The following is a 21,042-nucleotide window of genomic DNA, read 5'->3' as shown; positions in this document are numbered from 1 at the left end:
CAATATCCCATTGGTCAACTATAAGGCCAATTCAATAGGTTTAATGACACGGGATTTAACTTTAAATAGACTCTTTTTGGTATGTAGTGAGCAGAAAAATTGTGTGAAACCCTTGCTTTTGATTGCATGAATCTTAATAAAAGTTAAATATAAATGAAAATTAAGTGGAAGAAAATGTAAGTTAAAATGAAAGTTAAGTGGAAGTCTTCAGTTCAAGTGAAATTGAGATCAATTTGCCCCAATAAGGTGTAATATTGATTTTATGTCTGTGAATTTCAATTTCATGCCTATTGTAAAAATGATTTTTTAATTTATACTTGGAACCTGCAGAATGAATCCTGCTACTTTGGCATCGAACAAATATGTTGATGAAATGGAAACCTACCGGTCTGAGTGTGATCGGTTAAGAGAAAGAGTGAAGCTGCTGGAGGAGAAACATCAGTTGTTGAAAAATCAAGCTCAAAACAACAGCTCTGGGTACATGGATAGTGAATTGGCTGGTGGCGACAATTCTAATTTAGAAGTTACTCAAGTGGTGGAAGCAAGGCTACAAGCTCAAGGATCCAAGGAGATTGAAGGTGAGAAATTATAATTTTTCTCCTCAAGCATTAAATCTTTTTTGCCTAGCTTTATCAAGATTTTTGGTGAAGAGAACTGATTACTCCTGCTTGACCAGATGCTTTGTGATGTGATTTTTTCATCATCATTCTTTTATTACACATTAAAAACCCGGGTATCATCTTGAAACTACCTGGATATCAAGATTTGATTTCTATCTACAATGGCCTTTGGTAAAATTTCTTTATCATTTTTCTGTCAAAAATTATAATGATGCAAAATCATTAAAGCGAAATAGCCATTTTTCAGAAAACCACTAGCGATTTTGAAAAAAACAGAAAAGCATGTACGAGTTCTGTTCAATAAGTATCATGACTTTTGTGTTTTTTTTAAGCAAAATTCTGCTGCAAAATGTTGCTGTGTTACTTTGCTAAACACTCAATGGAAACATCTTCACAACACTAGTTTTGCTCGAGTGTGAGCACCCATCTTGCACACAGCTTTCATGTCCAAATTTTCATTTAATATGGGATGAACCATGCTTTGAAATGTCTACTATGTCTGCTAGCTCACGCTTTTTCAGTCGACAATCATCCAGCATCATGGGTTGAAATTATTATAGAAATATTTTTCCTTTCATATAATTATTGAAATATGTGCTTCTGAGTGTCCTAGTACAGTTTGAATAAAATTAGTGTTTCCCTATGCAATACCGCTTGGTTTATCTAGATGTTAATATTTCTATACCTATTCTTTATTTTTGCTTTTTTAGTAGTCATTCTTTGCTCAATCTTGGTCAAACATTTTTTATTCCAAGTTATACTGCTGTGTAAGGAGAAGAAAGATTCCGGTTGCTCTTGTTTCACTCCTCGAATTGTGAAATGTGTCATGCTCGGCAGTAGGGGAGGCATATGAAGTCTAGCATCTGATTCAAAAAGATAAAACAAGGAGACCGTTTAGGAAAGTGTATGGTAGAAGCACTGAATGCATCAAAAAAGGAGTATCAGCTAGCCGTAGAGAATATTATAAGTGAGGTAATAGACCTGGGTGCTATAGAGGAAAAGTGGTCACATATCAAAGAAGGGATTTCGAGTGCCGCAATTAAAATGAAAGGAGTTGTAAGTAGGATACGGACAAGGAAACTATGGTTTACAGACGAAATGTTTAGAAAGATTGATGAGAGAAGGAAGTGGAAGAATATAAAGACAGAGTGAGATAGAAGGAAGTACAATAATAAACTGAGGCATGTAACAAAAGAGACGTAGAGGAAAGAGAGCAAAAGAAACGTTGAGGAAAAAGTGTGCAGGTATGAAAAAATTTACTAAGGAAGGTTGAAATAGGTGCGCTATACAGGAAAGTTAAAACCCTGTCAAGAAGTGAAAAGGAAAAATCATTGCAAACCATCAAAAGATAACTCAGGAAAAATATTAGTTGAATCAAAAAAGAGCCAAGTGACTAGGAATATGTGTGTAGAAGAACTGGATGGTAAAGAAATTATGCCAGCAAGGTTAAATATGGTACATAGGTAGAGAATTTGATGTAGATTAGGGCAGCTTAGGTTCAGGCTTACTCGATGGGTAGATAGAAAGGGAATTGAGGGAATTGAAATCAATAAAACTGTGGGGCTAGACAGCATATCCATGGAACTACTTGAACGTTTAGGAAAATGTGGGAAGAAAAGTTTTTATGGAGTAATTTGTATCATTTATGAGGGAGGAATTTCACCAGAAGACTTAGTCAAATCAGTGTTAGTTCATATTCAAAAATAAGAAAGGCAGCCATATGCAAGGACTACTCAATGATAAGTCTGATTTTGCAAATGGCTGAAATGGTTCTCAGGATATGCAACTAGCCAATGGAAAGCAAAGCAAATGGTTACTTAAGGGATGATCGGTTGTTACCCAGGAAGGGTAGAGACACGTGTGTTGCCATTGCCGTTATGAGGTCACCAGTAGACAGGATCATATATCACAGTCATTATGTATATACTACCTTGATCAAAAAGTTCCCGGAATAACCACCGTGTGGCGCTCCCATCGTTCCGATTTGAGTTCTGTTTTTTTTGTTAAATTGGTACATCTGTTGTTGATATTCCCTTTAAATCTTAGTGTCATAACTTGACATTTGCAAAAGTTACGTAGCCAAGAGTACATCTATCTCTGTGTGTGTTGGCGATTTTTTACAATTTCAGAAATGGATTTAAATTTGCAACAACGAACTTGTATTAAATTTTGCGTAAAAAACGGATTTAGTGGCGCACGGACGTTGGAAATGTTGGAAAAGTGTTTCGGCAACGATTCTCTAAAAAAAACGGTCTTTTACCAGTGGCACGAGCGGTTCAGAAGTGGTCGTGAGTCAATCGAAGATGATGAACGCAGTGGCAGACCATCGACATCGAAAGTCAGTGAAAAAATTGATAAAGTAAAAGAAATGTTGGTCAATAACCGCAAATTAACCATCAGAGAAATAGCGGAGGACTTGAACATTGCCTATGGATCCGCCCAAGACATTGTGGTTAATGATTTGGGTTTCCGTCGTGTAGCAGCAAAGTTGGTGCCAAAAGACCTCAATTTCATGCAAAAAAGAGACCGTGTTGACGTCGCAAAAGACATGATTTGCGAGGCTGAATCCGATCCCACATTCATCAAAAGGATCATTACTGGAGACGAGACGTGGGTTTATGAGTACGACACGCAATCCAGACATCAGGCAAGTGAATGGCGTTCAACAAATGAGCCGAGACCAAAAAAACCACGTCGTTTTCAGTCAAAAAAGAAGGCAATGCTGATGGTTTTCATGGATTACAACGGTGTAGTGCATCATGAATTTTTGCCAGAAGGCCAGACAGTAAACAAAGAGTATTATTTGGGCGTTATGAGACGTTTGCGTGAAGCAATTCGCCGAAAGAGACCAGAAATGTGGGCAGAAAACTCGTGGATTTTGCACCATGATAACGCACCGTCGCACAGTGCTATCATTATTCGTAATTTTTTGACGAAAAATGCAACAAATACCATCCAACAGCCACCGAATTCACCTGATTTGGCTCCCTGTGACTTCTTTCTGTTCAATCGAGTTAAAAAACCATTACGGGGAACGCGTTTTAGCAGCCGAGAGGAAGTAATGGAAAAATCGCAGGAAGCACTGATGGACATACCGAAAACCGAATATAAAAAATGTTTCGAGGATTGGATCAAGCGCTGGCATAAGTGTGTTGCAGTCGATGGGGATTACTTTGAAGGGGACAATATAGATTTAGATGAATAAACTTGTATTTTTAATTTTCTGAATAAATTCCGGGAAATTTTTGATCAAGGTAGTATTTGTGTCATAGATTTCGTAAAGGCATTTGATAGATTAAATGAGTAGAATTGATGAATGTATTGCAAAAAATAGGTGTAGGAGGGAACTAGATTTCTGCAATCTGTACACATTTCAGGCAGATCAGGTGTGAGTTGGGGATGGAGAGTCCAGATGGAAGACAGGGATATCCATTATCACCTGAGCTGTTTAACGTGTATGTAAAGTGAATGTTAAAAGAGGTATGAGAAGAACTGGAGAAAGGAGTGAAAGTTGGTAGGAAAGTCATAAAATCAGGTTTGCCTGATGATCAAGCTTTAGTTAGTCAATCAGCTAAGAGTTAGTGAGCATTGCTGAATGCATTGCAAAGTCAGTGTGATAGATACAGGATGATAATAAAGGTAAATAAAACAAAAGTTATGCTGTTTTTGAGAAAGAGGTAAGGCTAAGTTAAATGTCAAAATAGGAGTTCATAAACTTGAGCAGGTGTAACAGTTTACCTAACTTGGAAGAGTTTTGTATCAAAATGACAGAGGAGTAGAGATATAAAGAGAAGATTTGTCTTAGACAAGCATTCACAAGGAGGTAGTTGATGACTGGGACTTTGAGTAAGGATGTTAAGAAAAGGCTCATCAAACCCTTGATATGGAGCATAGTTGTGTATGGTGGGGAAACATGGTCATTTAAAAGGGAGGGTAGGCATTTAGATTGGATACTTTACAAATGTGTGTGTGGAGAAGGATGGATAAGGTGAAGTGGACAGAATGGAAACCAACCAAGGAAGGGCTCGAAAGGTCAAGGGGGGAGAGGGAATTGTTGGGAGATATCCAAAGGAGGCAAGAAAGATGGATGCAGAGCATTCTGGTTGGTGATGAGATGTTGAAGACTGTAGTACAGCGGATAATGTTGGGCAAACAAGGAAGGGGTAGGAATAGGATAGGTGCATGTTGAACAGAATGAAGGGAGGAAGGAAGAATGCAGAATTGAAAAAGGGCTTTTTGTAAGGTTGGAAATGTCGGGTTGTGTTTTGTTGAGAGAGACAAGGGAATTATCAATGTACCATTTGGTAGCTTGTGTCCATCATAAACCTATCTTAACCAGTAGATTACCTATAATTATAACAGGTATACTCTCATTTTAGGTGCCATATTCCCACCTTGAGGGCCCAGGTTCAAATCCTGGCGGTGTTGAATATTTTTCAGAGGTATCTCGATCCCTACTTAAGGTGCTTTGTGGAGGGCACTTTGAGTGAGTACGGATGGGACGTTAAGCTGCAGACCCCTTGGCACCTTTCGTAAAGAGTAGGCTAATGCCGACGCCGGGTTTCTCTCCACCCTTCATCCTTTCCTGTCCATCTCCTATGGCGCAAATGACCTCAGCTGTCGGTCGCCTCCCATAAATACTACTACTACTAGGTGCCATATTTGTCAGATGGACATCCATAAATTCTAAGTCCATCAAACAAGTATTTACTGGTGATATTGTAGGGTTGAAATGATTGGTTTTGAATATGAATTTCTTTCTGTTCTATCTTTGTTCTCTTAGTTTTTCCTCTTCTGGTTGTTAAGTTTGAAGGTTATATCTTGTCACCAAGGTGGAAAACAGTGAATAAGGCGGAATTGAAACATATTCCAATGTTTGTAAAAGTAACATTTTTTTTACAGATTTAAGAGAACAACTCAGACAGGCCAAATTGCTTCCTGAGAGACTAAAAGATGCATTTAAGATGAAAATTAAGGATTTCCGTGATGCTTGCTACAACCTTTTTGGCTATAAGCTGAAACTCATTGGTGTTGGTCGATGGAGCCTTTATTCTATGTATGCTGAGTCTCCAGAAGATCATCTCTTGTTTGAGGTTTGTGAATTAGTTCATATGCCCATTGATACATAGCATTTAAAATTTGAAGAAGACAGGAACCACTGTTCACATATTGTGAATATATGTGGTGTAATTAAGAAATGCTATTGGAGTTGCATTTAAGTTTCTTTTGCATACCAAACGATACAGTAGAAAATATTTCTCTGTAAAATCATGTTACTACTTTTGTTCAAATAGGAGATAATTGTATGTGATTTAAAAGAAATAGAATATGTTGAAAGATGATTATTTAGTTTCTAGAATCTTCCTTGTGGATACTGAAATGAAATTCATGATTTTAAGAAACTCAAACAATATCATGGAAATTGTTTTAGTGTTCAGTTGCTCTGTATTCTTTTCAGGGCTTGCTTTCCATCATTTCCTTTCATGTAATTGCCTTTTGATGTTAGACCAATGACAAAAATTAACTCTTTAATGGATTACAATTGTATGTTAATATAGGAATGGTTTAGCATTTTAAATACCTATTACAAGAGAAGATACCTCCACCTGAGTGTCAAGGAAAATGCATTTGTTTTCTCAAGAATTATTTTCAATAATATACTACAGTATACTGCAATATTTAATGTTTTATGTTGAAAATAATTTTTTTATAAAAGTATATTCAACTTAGGGCATCTCAAAACTCAAAAATGGGATGAATATTCATCCTCTTTTTTCAATTGATTTTTCAGTATAATGAAATTAAGAATACAAAGTAACTTTCCACTGTCCTTTATTAGCGTACAAACCGGTTTCAACGCTCAAGTGTCATCATCAGGTACAAAAAAATGAAAAAAAAATTTTTTTGTACCTGATGATGACGCTTGAGCGTTGAAACCGGTTTGTACGCTAATAAAGGACAGTAGAAAGTTACTTTGTATTCTTAATTTCATTAAAATGAATTTCCACAAGGTTGATCCAGAAACAATTGATTTTTCAGTATTCATTGAAATCATGATTTAGTCTGCACAACCAAGTCATTCGAGGCTTGCATTAATTAATTCTCTAAATATATGACTTATGGCATCTTGTTCCCAATTACCTATGGTATAGAATTTGGATAAATGGTTAATTATTGCACATGCGTATGTCTATGTGCAAAATTCCAGCATCACAATTGTGTAGGGAAAAGGGAATTGAAATCTAATTTTATATGTTAGGCCAAACATGATTTCGAGTGGGCCCTCTGTCTAGGGTCACCAAAACATTCATATCTCAAGAAAGTGGGATTCTATTAGACCATTTCTTGGTACCACAGTTTCTGTATTAGCACTTCTTATTCAGTTTACAGACCCAACACATGTAAATATTTATGGTTACCTTTTTTGTACCTTCAAAACAAATAATCTCTTCATACAGTGGACGGCGAAGAGGTAACATTGATAAAAATGCATGTAAAATAACACTCATATAAAAAGGTCTAAGTTACTCTAAATAACATGTATGTATTTCAGTTTGATGATGAGTTAAAAAATAATGGTTGCAGTATGCTATTAAAAGCAAATATTCATGAATTTATCCTATTTTATTTTTTGTGACATCAGCTCAACAAGCATATTTATAGTGTAATTTAACTGTTCTACTTAAGGATATCTGTCCAGAAGGACAGTAATGGTTCATCTAATTGCAGATAAAGGAATATATGTATAAATCCTCTGAAATTCAATGTACAGTGGAACCTCATAATACGAGCATTATCTTCTTCTATAGCTTATTTTCTTCTGTCGCGGAATGAAGGAATAGAACTCGATTTGTAAAAGCAAAAAAGAATCAAAATAAATGGTTAATTATTAATGATATGTACTGAATTCCTTTTTAACGGAACGCTGTCTAGAGCCATTTGTTTTTGCTGACACTTCAACAATTGGTAAAAATGTGACTCAGAATGATCATTAAATAAATTTTTGACATGTGTTGTCATTGCCTTATTTGGATATTCCTCGTACGTGTAATACAATTCAAAAGTTTCCTGTGACCTCCACATTACATTTAGCTTGGTGTTTTCAACTTAGCACTTCTTGAAGGTTTGAGGAGTTACTGATGTTTACTTAGGAGTTTACTCCATTCTCCTCTGCTGTTACATCCAGATGTATAGGTTTCCTTGAGTGTCTTCTTCCAGAAGAGATCTGTTACAATTAAAAACCTTCTACTGTAGGTAACCCTCAGAATCTATGAGCTTCTTGAAGTCATTAATTAAGTTCTCTGTTGCCTTAGAGCTTGCTGCTTCCCCATGCCTTGGATTCTGGTTTTCACTTAATTTCTCAAACCACCCAGGACTTCCCTTAAATACTTCCTTGGCTTTTGATGATCCTGGCATCTTCTAAACAAGGTTGGCACAACACCTAACATTTTTGTCTTCTCACAAATGATATTCTCGTGAATATGATGTTTTCAGTCAAATAACCTGTTTTCCAAATTGTAGTATGGCTTTCAATCAGGTAAATCTGCTTGCGAATTGTGGCTTTAGAGTCAATAGTTAACTACGTAATTAATGCATCTGAAGAGAGGGAATCAGTCTCTATGACACTATGCAATCCTAGTAAGTATTTTCTGTGTGGTAATTATTCAATATTACTTTGAAAGTTAGAATATGCCACACTGGAATGGTGTCAAGGAAGTTGAGCTGCAACTAATGGAGTCATATCTGGTAGTTTGCCACCAATTGGTTGAACGTGATGGTTGTCAATCTGCAGCTCTTTATGTAAAATGTGGTGTCTCTCGGGGACCTGTGCTTGGCCCAATACTGTTCATCATCATGAGTAATGGTTTGCTTTGTAATATGAAATCTAAATCAGTTTTATAGGCTAGTAACACTTCTTTAGTACAAAAATGCCAGTATCTAGAAGATTCAATGCATTATGTAGTGATGCCCTAAGACAGACAAAGGAATGGTTTGATAGTAATCATTTACGTTTAAATGCTGACAAAACTCCAGGTTATATATAAAATAAATGAAATTGAAACTGCTAAAATATTTGGAATTTATAAGGATCCAAAACTTAACTGGGAGATCCACATCAGTCAGATCTATAATAAACTGAGTAAAGCTGTTTTTATGTTAGGAAAAGTTAACTTTATCATTTCAAATGAGTGTCATTCAACACTTTACCATGCTTTCTTTCAATATCACTTGAATTATGGTGTTGAGTTTTGAAGTAATTCCCCACATGTGGAACAAATCTGGCTACTACCAAAAAGCTATTTGTTCTCTTGCTAATATTCCACCTGGTGATTCTTGCCAGCATTTTTTATTCAGTATGTAAGCATGCCTGTTTAGTTTATATGTCTTTAAGGCTCTGGGTTCATGTGAATGTTAATCTAGAAACTGACCAATTAAGATCTCATATTCATTAAGGACAACCCCTACACCACTAGGGTTAAAGCAGACTTAAATACGAGGGTCATCCGGAAGGTAGTACCCGTTCGTGAAATAAAGACACAAAAGTAAATATTAACAAACATAAAAAATTTTATTTGAAAGAGGATACTTTAAACTACTTCTCAACATAATCTCCAAGCAAATTAAGGCATTTGTCATAACGTGTGACAAGTTTCTGTATTCCTGCTGCATAGTCCTTCGCCGCCAGCTCATTGAGATACGCGAGGGACCCATCTTGCACAAATTTTTGCATAATGCAGATGGTGTTTAACAATTTCATGAACAATTGTTCGAGAAACATTGGGAAAATGCTCACAGATGTCATCAATTGTGACGCGCCGATCGTTCCTCACGAATTCGTCAACTGAGCTCACCAGTTGGTCTGTAATGACAGACGGTCTCCCCGAACGCTCATCGTCGTGTGTGCTCCCCCTCCCCATGTTGAAGTTGCGACACCACCGCCGAACAGACGACTCGTCCATTACATTGTCTCCATACACCTCCTTTAATTGGCGATGAATATCACATGGGCGAACGTTTCTTGCATTGAGGAATTTAATCACTGCCCTCACTTCACAACTGGCGGCGTTCTCAATTTTTTTAAACATTGTAAACAATCACAGAAACAACACAGGCAATGCTAGCGTCACGCAACTTGGCTCAGAGAAGGCAGACAAGCCACTGAAGCTATCTGACCTCGTCCAGCGGCCACTCGCGTCGTCAGCACTTCATGCGGCACGAACGGGTACTACTTTCCGGATGACCCTCGTACTAGTCATTGTAGACTGTCCTCAACTTACAATTGATTTCATAATGTGAACATTCATTTATATAACTGGTTGCTAACTCAGTTGAAATTGGACTATCCTAAATGTCAAGAATATGGTATATGTATACTTTCTAACCAGCTTTATTCAATAGAAGAATATTTTTCTGACAATCTTTATCACATTTAAGAATGAACATTTATATATTATGTACTATTTATCTTGATGACATTTAATATGGTTGTATTGATTATCAGAATGAATAAATTACAAAACAATCATATCTTGGGACAATTGACATGCTTTTGGAACTGCTAATTAAGATTTTTTCTCTTAAATAGGAAAAAATTCAAAAATCATATTCCGCTTGATGAATTGGAATTTTTGGAAAAGTTTTACTTATATTGTATTTTTATTATAATATTTAGGTTAATATACTGTCAAAAATGAAAACAATCATTTTGATGCTGCAGAAATCTGCACAAAGGGGAAATCTATTTGTGATGTTGAATTTTGTGCTTTCAAGTCGATTGAAAGTAATTTTTTCACATGCTGAAGTCAAGTCTTTTATCTTTTTTCCCAGAAGAAATTTTTAGGTTGCTTAGCAATATGCACTGTAATACCCTGAGGTCTCGCGGAGGAATAGGGGCAGAAAATTGATGTTTTTCTTGTTAAGTTTCACATGCACAAAATTTTACTGTCAAATATATGTCTTGATACATCCATGTTAACAGTGATTTTTGTAAATTAGGTTATCTTATTTATCTGCTCATTTTCTTCCAGATTTCTCCATCTGGGCTGCCATCCCTATTGGAAACCCCATTTTCTGCTACCCTTGGCGATCTTATTTCAATACATTTAATGCGCCAGCATTCCTTCCCTGCATTTTTATCAGCTGTGACTTTAGATTTATTTAACAGACAGACAATGGCATAGCTAAAAAAATATTGTGAATTGTTGCCACATAGGCTAAGAGTTTTGATGTTAAGTGGACTAAGTAATTTTTTAGGCATGTAAAAAAACCTCTAGTGAAACTTATACTCTTTTCTATTGTGATCATGTACAAAAAAAAGATTTATTGTTAAAGATAATTTAAAGATAGTAGAAATAATACAGGAGGTGGCATGTTTGCAATGACGTAGTGGCCAATTGGCAAATTTAGTACTCTAAAATAGGGAACTAGTCTTTATAAGCACGAAATAATTGTATGAGTGAGTATATAACTAGGTGAAATGAACTACTAATATTTTTGTAAATGCATTATTATTCACTGATTTTTATATAATTTTAACTGTTCATGTAACTCTTCCTTGCTGTTGATTTGAAACTTTTCTTCTTGTTCTTGCAGTAGTTGAAATATTTCTGAGAGTTGCTTCTTTTCTACTCTGAAATAAAGAAGGAAATATCACTCACTGGTTTTTATTACTTTTGTACAAAAATTGTAGAAATAATTAAGCTAAGAATGACTTATCACTCAGCTGGGTAGCAGTGTGTTAACTAGATAGGGATAGTTAATATGTTCAGCCTTGATTGAATATATATATATGAGAAGCCTTCCAAATGTAATATATATTTTTAGCACCAGGTGGTTGATTTCATCAAAATTATTACAGAATAATAATTGCACTTATCTACAAGTAACTCTGCTGCTGTATTGGTACAGGCTTACAGCAATGGTGCCCAACACCCTCTAACAAAAGAAACTAAAACCCAAATGGAAAACCTGGTAAGTATTTCCATTTGGCCTCCAAGACCTTAGAGGAAATATACAATCTTGTTGGAGCTCATATAATCCATAAAGCTAATTATATTAAACGATATACTGCCAGAAAAAAGTAAAAATTTTTAGAAGCAATAATACTTCACCTTTGGTGATAATATTAAAAAGTAAATTTTGATGGGCAAATGCTTTTTGCTGAAATCCTTATTCAGTACACAATGCAATTGAAAGTAATTACGTGGCTCATAGTCCTAAAATGTTAGCTCCAACTGGCTTCCAATGAGGTAAAAGAGAGAGGTCCTAAAACTGGGTAGCTTCTGCCTGCCACACTGCATGGGGTTGGGCCTGTCAGCTAGGTTTTGTCTTTCATCGTGCACTAGGCTTATTATTCTTTCAGCCTACAATTTTTGTGGCAGTGTCATTGATCTAGATTGTAAAGAAGGAATTATACTAAGAAGGGTTGACAAACTTTTTATTTTCCCTCCCCATAAAAGCACAGAAATTAAATGTTTCAATTCAAAACAACCATATTGCAGACGAAATTGAAATTTGAACATTAGACCAATGCAATATGTAGTCAAATAACTGCATTTCATCAAGCCAGGCCATTTATTGCTATGCAAACTAAATAGAAGTAAATGTGATTCCATAACATATAAGTTGGGCATAAATTGGTTTTGCACTGTCCAGGTTATTGAGACCTGTCTTGTCTCTCATCTGGAAGTAAATTGGTTTCATCTTGATGCCAATGTTCATAAAACACAAAGCAATATCTGTTTTTGTCCAGTCAATTTCTTGAGAGGATTTAGTTTGCACCTTCAAAATGATGGTTATTTTGTCCAAGAGCAACAAACCAATATTACTTGCAGTTAACTCGCATCCTGCTTAATTTGCAGAGTGCAAACAAGAGCATAATTAAGTACCATGGACAATAAAATGACGTTTATACAATTATTTCAATGAGCCAACTTAAGCGTGTATGTATGCCAGTTGGGAGATTCATATACATCTTTATCTATTAAAAGGGGTTTTAAGTATTTGGAAAATGATTGAAAATATTGTTTTAAAATGAAGAATTATTACTCATGTAGAAGTTTTGCGGAGGTCACAAAAATATTTTCTAGCTTCAAACCCTATGTTGAGCTATATGGTCAGACTAACAAACTCAACCCAAATGCTGGTTGGATAAGAAGAGTACAGCTAAACCAATACTTAGGCATATAACAAGGGACATTCACACAAGGGTATTTCCCTGTCTAGCCAGCTGTATTCCAGAAAGATATTGTACTTACCCAAAAAATAACACAGCTTGAGAGAGGCTGTGGTAGACCAAGTGTGTCACCTGGATTTCAACCCAGACACTCTAGGCAGTAGCCCAGTACTTTACCCATTCGACTTTTATACCCACTTCTCTACATGACATTTGGCATAATCAATTCATCCAGTCTAGTATTTAGGTAAAATGAAAAAGTTCCATTCAGGATGATGAGAGATCATATTTCATTTAGCATTACTTTCAGCAAAAAAACTGTTTTAATATTTCAAAAGAAAGCAAACACATACCATTAACTTCTTTGAAAAATCCAACACTAAGTTCAGAAAACTGTCATTTACACTGAGAAGAGGTGAAATTTATGTCACTATACTTTCTGGATTCATTAAGATTTGATTTAGAAACTTGTTATGACACTGCAAATCTATCTCTTAAAATGTTGTTCATACTGACATTTCAATTTTCATTTTTTTTAGTTCATGGAGCCAATAATTTACATGCATTGTTGATTTCATTTTAAACAAGTAGATTCTTTGCTTCTATAATACTGTGCCCTATTGTGCACTGTTTCATATGATTCTTGTCTATTTGATTGTTTTTTCCGAAATCATGTATGCCAAAATTTTAGGAGTTCTCCCCACTTATGTTATTGTTTATTGACAGTGAACCTCCACAGTATGTTGGGCCTAATTGTCCCAAAAACTTAATTGTAATTGAACTCTTATTGCCAATAGACAAGATTTTCTTTTAATTTTACTTAACTACACCTATGAAGTTCTTGTTTAAATAAATATTAAGTTTTCTACAACTGTAGGTTTTTCATAGGTATCTTATTAAGTGCAGGATTTTTCAGGTTAAATAATAACCTAAACAGTCTAAAACATTGCTAAAATAAATACAAATTATTAAATATATTCAATGAAAATTATTTCTTGTACTGATTACAAATATGACATCTCCAAGCATTCAAAATTACATCATTCCAAATACTCCAACAATTAAAATACTCTTGAGGGATGTCCACACACATCGGTAAAATTAACATAAAAAATATTTCAATATTCCATTAAGTAATATATCCTGTAGCAAGTTAAATCAACAAGTTTGGAGGATTGAATGTACACCACCTCAGCCAATGGTATTTTATGAGCATGCACCAATCATTGTAATACCCATTCCACCTGAAATAATCAGGCACAAAATGAAGTTGTCTTTTTTCTAAATACTTTAACCATAGGAGGCTCAGTTCCAAAACTTGTTTAAAATTGTAACGATAAAGTAGGGTGCATCATTAGTAAATGCACCGCAGAGACCGGTAGAAATTCCCCAACAAAATTTATTTGGGCGAGAGCAGATATTTCACAACGATTTCAACACATTTTTGGGAAAAGGTACCGACTTTCAGGACCCCTCGTGAGTGTATAAACATGATTACATGACGAATGTTATGGTCGTCTTGCAGGCAGAGGCGGATCCAGTAGGAGGCCATGGCCTTCCTAGTCGCCATCCATGCTTCATTCCATTTATTCGGTTCTAATAATTGTTTAAAAGTAACTAAATTCAAAAAACCAAATCAAGTCGATTTTAACTTAACATAAAATTCAATTCTTACTCTCTCCAATCTTCTCTCCCTCCATCGTTCAACTTTGTAGCCAGAATGAAGGAGCCAGCCTATGCCCACTCCCCCCTTCCCCAATCGAAACTCGTTCTTGAATCCGCCCCTGCTTGCAGGACAAGTATTCAGCGTTGATCACACTACCGTTGAAGTGATAGTGTTGCCATTGGATCAAGGTTTACGAAAATAACTCTGTACAATCTTTCGTTCAAAATTTAATTACTCTTTTTCAAGTTGAAGCTGTTCCTCCGAAAGCTGTTCCTTCAGGATTTTCTCGATAGCTTTCTGTTTGGCGCGCTTCACTTCAGACATTACATGGAATTCGTAGTTAGGAATATCATCCTGTAAAAAGCAATATGATTAGAGACATCCATGTGATTTTCCTAAACATATAGTAGGAGTCTGCTACCTTTTCATTTTTCGAAAGGAATCCTTGGCGTAGCTTTGCGCATTCATTGTTTGTCTGGATAACTTGCGTAGAGTTCGTATAGTACCACGTCAATAATACTACTGTGACTGAAATTGTGATGGTACAAATATAAAATGGGGAGAAATTTTGAAATATATAATAAAAAGGGATGTTTTGGATCCATGGTGTTATCATATTCCAGCAAAACCCCTCCTAGCAATATTTATCAAGTATAAACACAATTCATATTGTATACACGACCGCTCGACGCATGGTACTTTTCCAACGTCATTTGTTTACGACGAAGGAGAAATAGATGGCAAAATTGCTCTTGCGCTTTTGCTCTTCTTGACGAAGTAATACTGGGCTTCGCCATATTATATTGGTAAAGTAAGTTGGAATTCGGTTATAATTTATGATTCTAGAGCGCGTATGCGTGTTATAACTCGCGCAATTGAGTTAGCTTATTTAAGCTATTCAAACTTGACGATATTTTAGTAATCTATCGGAATTATATTACTATTCACGTGTAAAATAAGCCTTAATCGGAGACCTAACCCTAATGGCCTGGGGCCCTTAGATCAAAGTTACAAGTCGATTTCACCCTAGAAACAGTTAAATATTTCACATATAACACTCGATTTGACTGCTTTGAATTGAAGACAAATGAGTATTGCACCATTTATCATCATCAGCATATAGCATATGTGCAAGTTACAAGTACTTCTGAACTTCTAAGCTTGCGATTAATGGAACGGACCCATAGTAAGGAGACAGCCGAATTATTGGCCGCAAAGCATATCGCATTTAGATGGAATAATTAAGTGGAAGGCAAGCTTTCACGTGGGTATTTTTTCGCATCATCGAATATCCTTGTCTTCGGAGTCTGCCCTTCCCGTTTAGCCATTTCTTGTGCATTCATGCATTGCTTCATTCGTAATAAGTCTGCTAATACTGGTTGTATTACAGGCATGCTACCTTCATTGTTTACGAAGGTCGCATACTAGAATGTCTTGGTGGCCTGCAGTTTCTATGCGATGTTAGTCCAATGTATAATTAATTCTAGTCTTCATTAACAGAATAAGTCAAGCACCCGAACGGAAGTTGTGATATCTATGATTTATGTCATGTAAAGAAATGCATATGCTTTACCCGCAATTGAAATGCCATTGATAAGTCAACGAAATGCAGTAATTGGCTAAAATTCTCCATTGTTGTAATTATCATAGTTTCGTTGATAACCGAATTATTAGCAACGCCTGGTACCAAATTCAGGTCATTGCATAACAATAAGTCATACCGTTGGACTAATTCAAATCTAAGTCTTGATATTAGAGGGATAATGGCCGATCAATGTGAGAGAGAGGATCCGTCGAGATGCCCGTTTGACTCGGAGAAGTTTTGTCGGTAATTGTACCGTCGGAATCAAGGAATGGCTAAATGTGTTGGGTATCATTATGTTCGTAGAGATAAAATGTGTGGGATCTATGGATTAGGCTAAATAAAACGGTTGGTTTGCGCTGGTGAAGTATTTCTCCCCAGTCAATCTCACCGAGGCCTTTTATTTAACCTTTAGTCAAGTTGCTGTTTATTATTCCTCCATATTTAGAGCAATAAGTGGTTACTGATTTACCTTAATTGAATATTAGTGTGTGTCCCTCTTATACTATTGCTGGTGTCCTCTCCAAAATGTGTGGTGTACGGAGAAGACAGAAATGTACAGAAGGAGGGTTTGAGTGATTAAATTGTATTCCTTGTTTCTAGTACTACTCCCACCCGTGAAAATATGGTAAGCGATACTCAGATGAAACTGGAAACGGCACCATTTGACCCAAGGTTTCCAAATCAAAACCAAACTAGGTAAGTATTTTCCTCCATATCATATAAACCCTCAAATTCCAAAGTTTTATATGTATTTTTAATGTTTAAAGAATGCCATCATTTCATACAATAATTGGAAAGTAGTTATTCACCCTTATTTCATAGCTCAATTTTTCTTGATCCTATTTTATACACGTGAGATTTTGTTTGAATATTTTCTAAGAGGACTTAATCTTTTTCTTATTTAATACAGGTATTGCTACCAGAGTTATGTAGATTTTCATCGATGCAGAAAGATCAAGGGCGAGCAGTATGATCCATGCAATTACTTCAAGAAAGTTTACCGATCAATGTGTCCTAATGCCTGGGTTGAGAAGTGGGATACCCAGATAGATGAAGGCCGATTCCCAGGAAGAATTTAAACATTTTTTCCTTAGTGTTATTAATATGCCCCTTAATGCTACAGTGCCAAGTCATGTCCTTGCAAATCTTCTTAAGGCACATTTTTTATCATCTATTTAGTCTAAATGGCTAATAATTTGTGTGCTGGTGATATCTGGATAGTATTTGTTAAATGTTCCATTTATCATTTGTAAAATATATGCAAAATTTCCCACGTTTCACCCAATTTGCAATGTACCTCTTGAGGAATCTTCTGGGAGCAGCATGCCTCAGAGCACTTGTTCACATCAGGCAGAAAAGGAGGCAGTAGTTACAATGGAATATTGGTCTCTTAACAGATCTTGAGACTGCTCTAACTGTGCCAGAAATGCATAGTTTTGGCTAGTTGGTGATTATCTGTAATTTTGAAATGCAAGTAAATACAGTGTTATAAAACCACTGCTAGTTTTCATTGTTATTCATATTGTTATTTGGTTCCTTGTAATATTTACCTGTACATCGTGCAATGGCAATTTTTATGTCATTCAGTGTTAAAATATAGTACTTAATGGAATGTTATATTTGTTTTCAAATATTCCCAAGTTCTTAACATACTTTCTTAAATAATTCAATTTATTCAATATTTGGTTTCACTTGATAGGTTAAACTTGACAGAAAATTGTATTTGAAAATATTAACAATAATACAAGATGCCATTGAAATAGTTTAATTCTCTCAGTGGGAGGATGTATCATCTTCACATGTAACTGGCTTTCTCACAGCAACTTAAGTTAGCAGTTTGGTTAAGGAGTTATGCAAGATTGTACGTAGATGCAATAACTGTAAATTGGAATCATCTTCATCTCATTGTATAATTATATGAAAACATGTAGAATAATCCCATGTCCCACAAAACTTTGTTTAAGCTCGGGCAGTTTTGTGCTGTGAAACCCTTAATTCCAGTAATAATCTATTTGTGAATGATATGGAACAAAAACTTTCTGGAAGGCTCCTTTAACTAGTTTTCCCAGATCTGCCGTTTTGGAATTTTTATAAATGGGCAATTTGACTGCCTTAATGTTGGACTAGTAATGTTTCCTTCCTCAGTAAATCTTAGTATCTTTTTTATCCTTGTCAGCTCATATTTCTGTGTAGAAACCAATGTGTGCTGATAAATAAGTGTCCTAAATGGTTGTTTTATTGTATAGTTATGAAAACCCAAAACTAGAGTATAATTTGATTTTTGTGACAATAGTGGCACTTGCAGCAATGAGGGAAACTGTTTATACTTCTTTCCACTTAATGAATATCTTTTGTTTCCAAATGCTTATGAAAAATATAGCATGTGTTAGGAATGGAAATCAAGAGAATGGGTGTCCTCTCTGGTAACACAAGAAGATTGGGTTTTCATTATTGTTTAGACTCGAGGTCTGGGTCAACATATACCAATCCCCTGGAAGCATGTCACTAATAATTCCTGATTTTTTAAGCCACAATTGCATTGTCTGTAACATTTTATGTAGAGTTTTATGTGCCATTCATCTCTTCCACTTCTAAGTGATTTCTTAAAACGTAAGTTTGGAGGAGGCGACTGGGAATTCAGCTGCGTACTTCATCCAAGAATATTTTGCCCCCTCCCACAGCAGCTTATTGGTGTATAGATACAGGTCCGTACAATAACTATCTGGACTGGTCCCAATTTATTGCAGTTATCATCAAAATTACTTAATAATCTTCAAAATATATTCCTCCTGCATCGATACAATAAGTTCGGTGCATCTGCCATTCGTCAAAAGCCCCTGGAAGTCCGTTTTCCTGAATACTGTTGAGAGCCTTTGTTGTCGCCGCTTGAACCATCTTGATTGAGTCGAACCGATATCCTTAGAGCTGCTTTTGAGCTATCCTTAGAGGTAATAGCATTGTCGAGAAGATCTTCATCTTCCAGGACGCAGTCCAAAATTTCCACCCGCAACAGGTTTTGTTCCTCGCTCAAGACTTTCGGCACCAGCTTCGCCCACACTTTCCTCATCGCATGATCCTCTGTTACAATGGTGTGGAAGGTTCCGACTGAAAGGCCAGTCTCCTCACTGATATGGTCAATGGTTAAATGCCTGTCAATAGTCCATAACTTTTTTCACTTTGGCCACCTGAGCATTTTGAGTAGTCGTTGGGCCTCCAACATGGTGCTCGTCTTCGACGAGCTCCCAGCCTTCCAAAAACATTTTTTGCCAATCAAAAACTCTTGTGCAGCTTAAGACATCATCCCCACAAGTCTGTTTAATGAGTTCAAGGGTCTCTGATGCAGATTTCCCGAGTTAAACACAAAACTTCGCAGTGTAGCGTTGCTCGACTGTGTGCTCCATGCTGGTGCGACGACACCACAAACAATCACGCGTTACAAAAATCCGCCTCTTGTCTCAATGCATGCCCGGAGGCGACTGAACTAAAGTGTGCCTGAGTGGTTGGGGACCCCCTCTACCACACCCCCATCCACCACTGAGGTTACAGCGAACCAGTCACGATACTTACTGTACAGACCCTGTAGTATTTCACAACCTACTTGCAAATGGAGAGAAGTGTCTGGCACAGTAAATTCAATATTATCTCTAGATTAGGAACTCACCAGGAATGGGTTTAGGCTGTTTGGGGAACCTCGCTGCAGATTAGTTACACTGCAAGGATTCATTCTATTGCATTAGTTTAATCCTGCTAACAATACCATGCAGCAATATATGTAAAATCACACCAGCCCTTTACGAAAAGGAGGACACCTGTCTGAAAATTACACTGTTGTAGGAATTGCAAAAATATTTTTTGTGCTAATTCCTTACCAGTAACTCTTGGATATAAATTTACTTGCATAATGTACATCTCTGAGGGGAAAATAAATGTGCAATAATTAAGCAATACCAACGTGGCTGCTAATTGTTATTCACTCACTTAAATATGGGAAGACTTCATTCTCACTTGACTCTTATGTATGTATTTGGTAATGTATTCTTTTATTTAAAAAAAAAAATAGTTTCAATTTTACCCTAAGCAAAACCCCTCTTAATTCATAACATTGTAACTGCAGGATTCATGAGCTGCATACAAGGAAAAAATTGCAACACAGTTGAAATAATATTACATATAATATGAGGTCTGTCCCAAAAGTAGTCCGACTTATTTTTTCCGAGATGGATGAGCGTCGGTTTCTCTGGTAGGTTTCGTGGGATGGGAGTCTCTGTAAAGGCTGTTGCCTCCCAGCCTCTGCGAAGTGCAGATCGTACGTTTGCGGAACCTCTATAATGTGACCTTGTTATTCTGTCGTGAAACGGTAATTGGAACAGCACTACGAAATCAAATTTAGCGTGGAACTGGGCAAAGCTGGGAAAGGCACTCATGACATGCCCAAGACAGCAAATGGTGATAACGCCATGGGTAGATTGAGTGGCACAAGTTGTCTTGGAGGGTAAAGAAGATGTTGAAGTGCCCTTCGACCTCATAAAGTGACGAAAATCTGGCAAGTGAAAGCTTTGTTGGACAGGGATCGCATAATGAGTGTTTGTATGATTCCTGATGAACTGAGCATCCTTAAAAGTGATATGCATCGACTTGTGACCGAAAATATGGGCATGAGAAAGGTTTGTGCAAAGTTGGTGCCGCGAATTCTCTCAGACGAACGTTAGGAAACTCGCTCGCAGATCTGCCAAGAGCTTCTCGATCATGTGAGTGAGGATCCAAGTTTTTTAGACAATGCCCCACCAGACTTTTTCCACTTCCCCTACCTCAAATCCGTGCTGAAAGGACGTCAGCTAGGTGGAAGCGTTACAGCAGGCCATGACAAGGGAGCTTAGCAGCATACCGTGGGCCACCTCCCAGAAGGCTTACGGGACGTGGAAAACCTGCTTACAGTGGTTTGTGGATGCACCAGGGTGCTTCTTCGAAGGCTTTTCAGTGAATGTAGGAATTCAGG

At 36.6% G+C, this 21,042-nt stretch overlaps 2 protein-coding genes and 1 long non-coding RNA gene across 4 annotated transcripts in view; 2 read left to right on the top strand and 1 right to left on the bottom strand.

Annotated features, from left to right (window-relative positions):
- Positions 1-10,803, top strand: part of Mad1 (Mitotic arrest-deficient 1) — a 28,853-nt gene extending 18,050 nt beyond the window's left edge. The window contains exons 10-12 of the mRNA XM_071586627.1: positions 331-578; positions 5,523-5,713; positions 10,649-10,803. Coding sequence (XP_071442728.1) covers positions 331-578; positions 5,523-5,713; positions 10,649-10,801 — 592 coding nt within the window. The 3' untranslated portion in view covers positions 10,802-10,803. The remainder of the gene's footprint in view (positions 1-330; positions 579-5,522; positions 5,714-10,648) is intronic.
- Positions 10,804-11,137: 334 nt separating this feature from the next.
- Positions 11,138-15,127, bottom strand: LOC139689500 (uncharacterized). Its single transcript, XR_011701334.1, has 3 exons — positions 14,883-15,127; positions 14,697-14,815; positions 11,138-11,250 (listed from the first exon to the last, which is right to left on the bottom strand). It is a non-coding gene; the product is annotated as an uncharacterized lncRNA (long non-coding RNA).
- Positions 15,128-15,181: 54 nt separating this feature from the next.
- Positions 15,182-17,543, top strand: COX6B (Cytochrome c oxidase subunit 6B). 2 transcript variants are annotated; one of them, XM_071586641.1, is made up of 3 exons: positions 15,182-15,272; positions 16,647-16,742; positions 16,957-17,543. In XM_071586641.1, exons 2-3 carry the CDS (start codon positions 16,669-16,671, stop codon positions 17,123-17,125), a joined length of 243 nt encoding a protein of 80 aa, XP_071442742.1. In that variant the 5' UTR covers positions 15,182-15,272; positions 16,647-16,668; the 3' UTR covers positions 17,126-17,543. The 2 variants fall into 2 exon arrangements, with proteins under 2 accessions (XP_071442742.1, XP_071442749.1); XM_071586648.1 differs by having other exon boundaries at positions 15,213-15,267.
- Positions 17,544-21,042: the final 3,499 nt, after the last annotated feature.

The sequence above is a fragment of the Hetaerina americana genome, unplaced genomic scaffold (genome assembly GCF_022747635.1).
Source record: "Hetaerina americana unplaced genomic scaffold, ioHetAmer1.1.p SCAF_1, whole genome shotgun sequence".
NCBI lineage: Eukaryota > Metazoa > Arthropoda > Insecta > Odonata > Calopterygidae > Hetaerina > Hetaerina americana.
Note: the sequence above shows the minus strand (reverse complement) of the source record. Positions and strands in the feature narration are given on the sequence as shown.

Bases quoted from the DNA above. Each gene is read 5' to 3' on its own strand.
- COX6B (XM_071586641.1), top strand. From the start codon at position 16,669: ATGGTAAGCGATACTCAGATGAAACTGGAAACGGCACCATTTGACCCA. The intron at 16,743-16,956 runs GTAAGTATTTTC...TATTTAATACAG, and splicing joins CCAAATCAAAACCAAACTAG to GTATTGCTACCAGAGTTATG.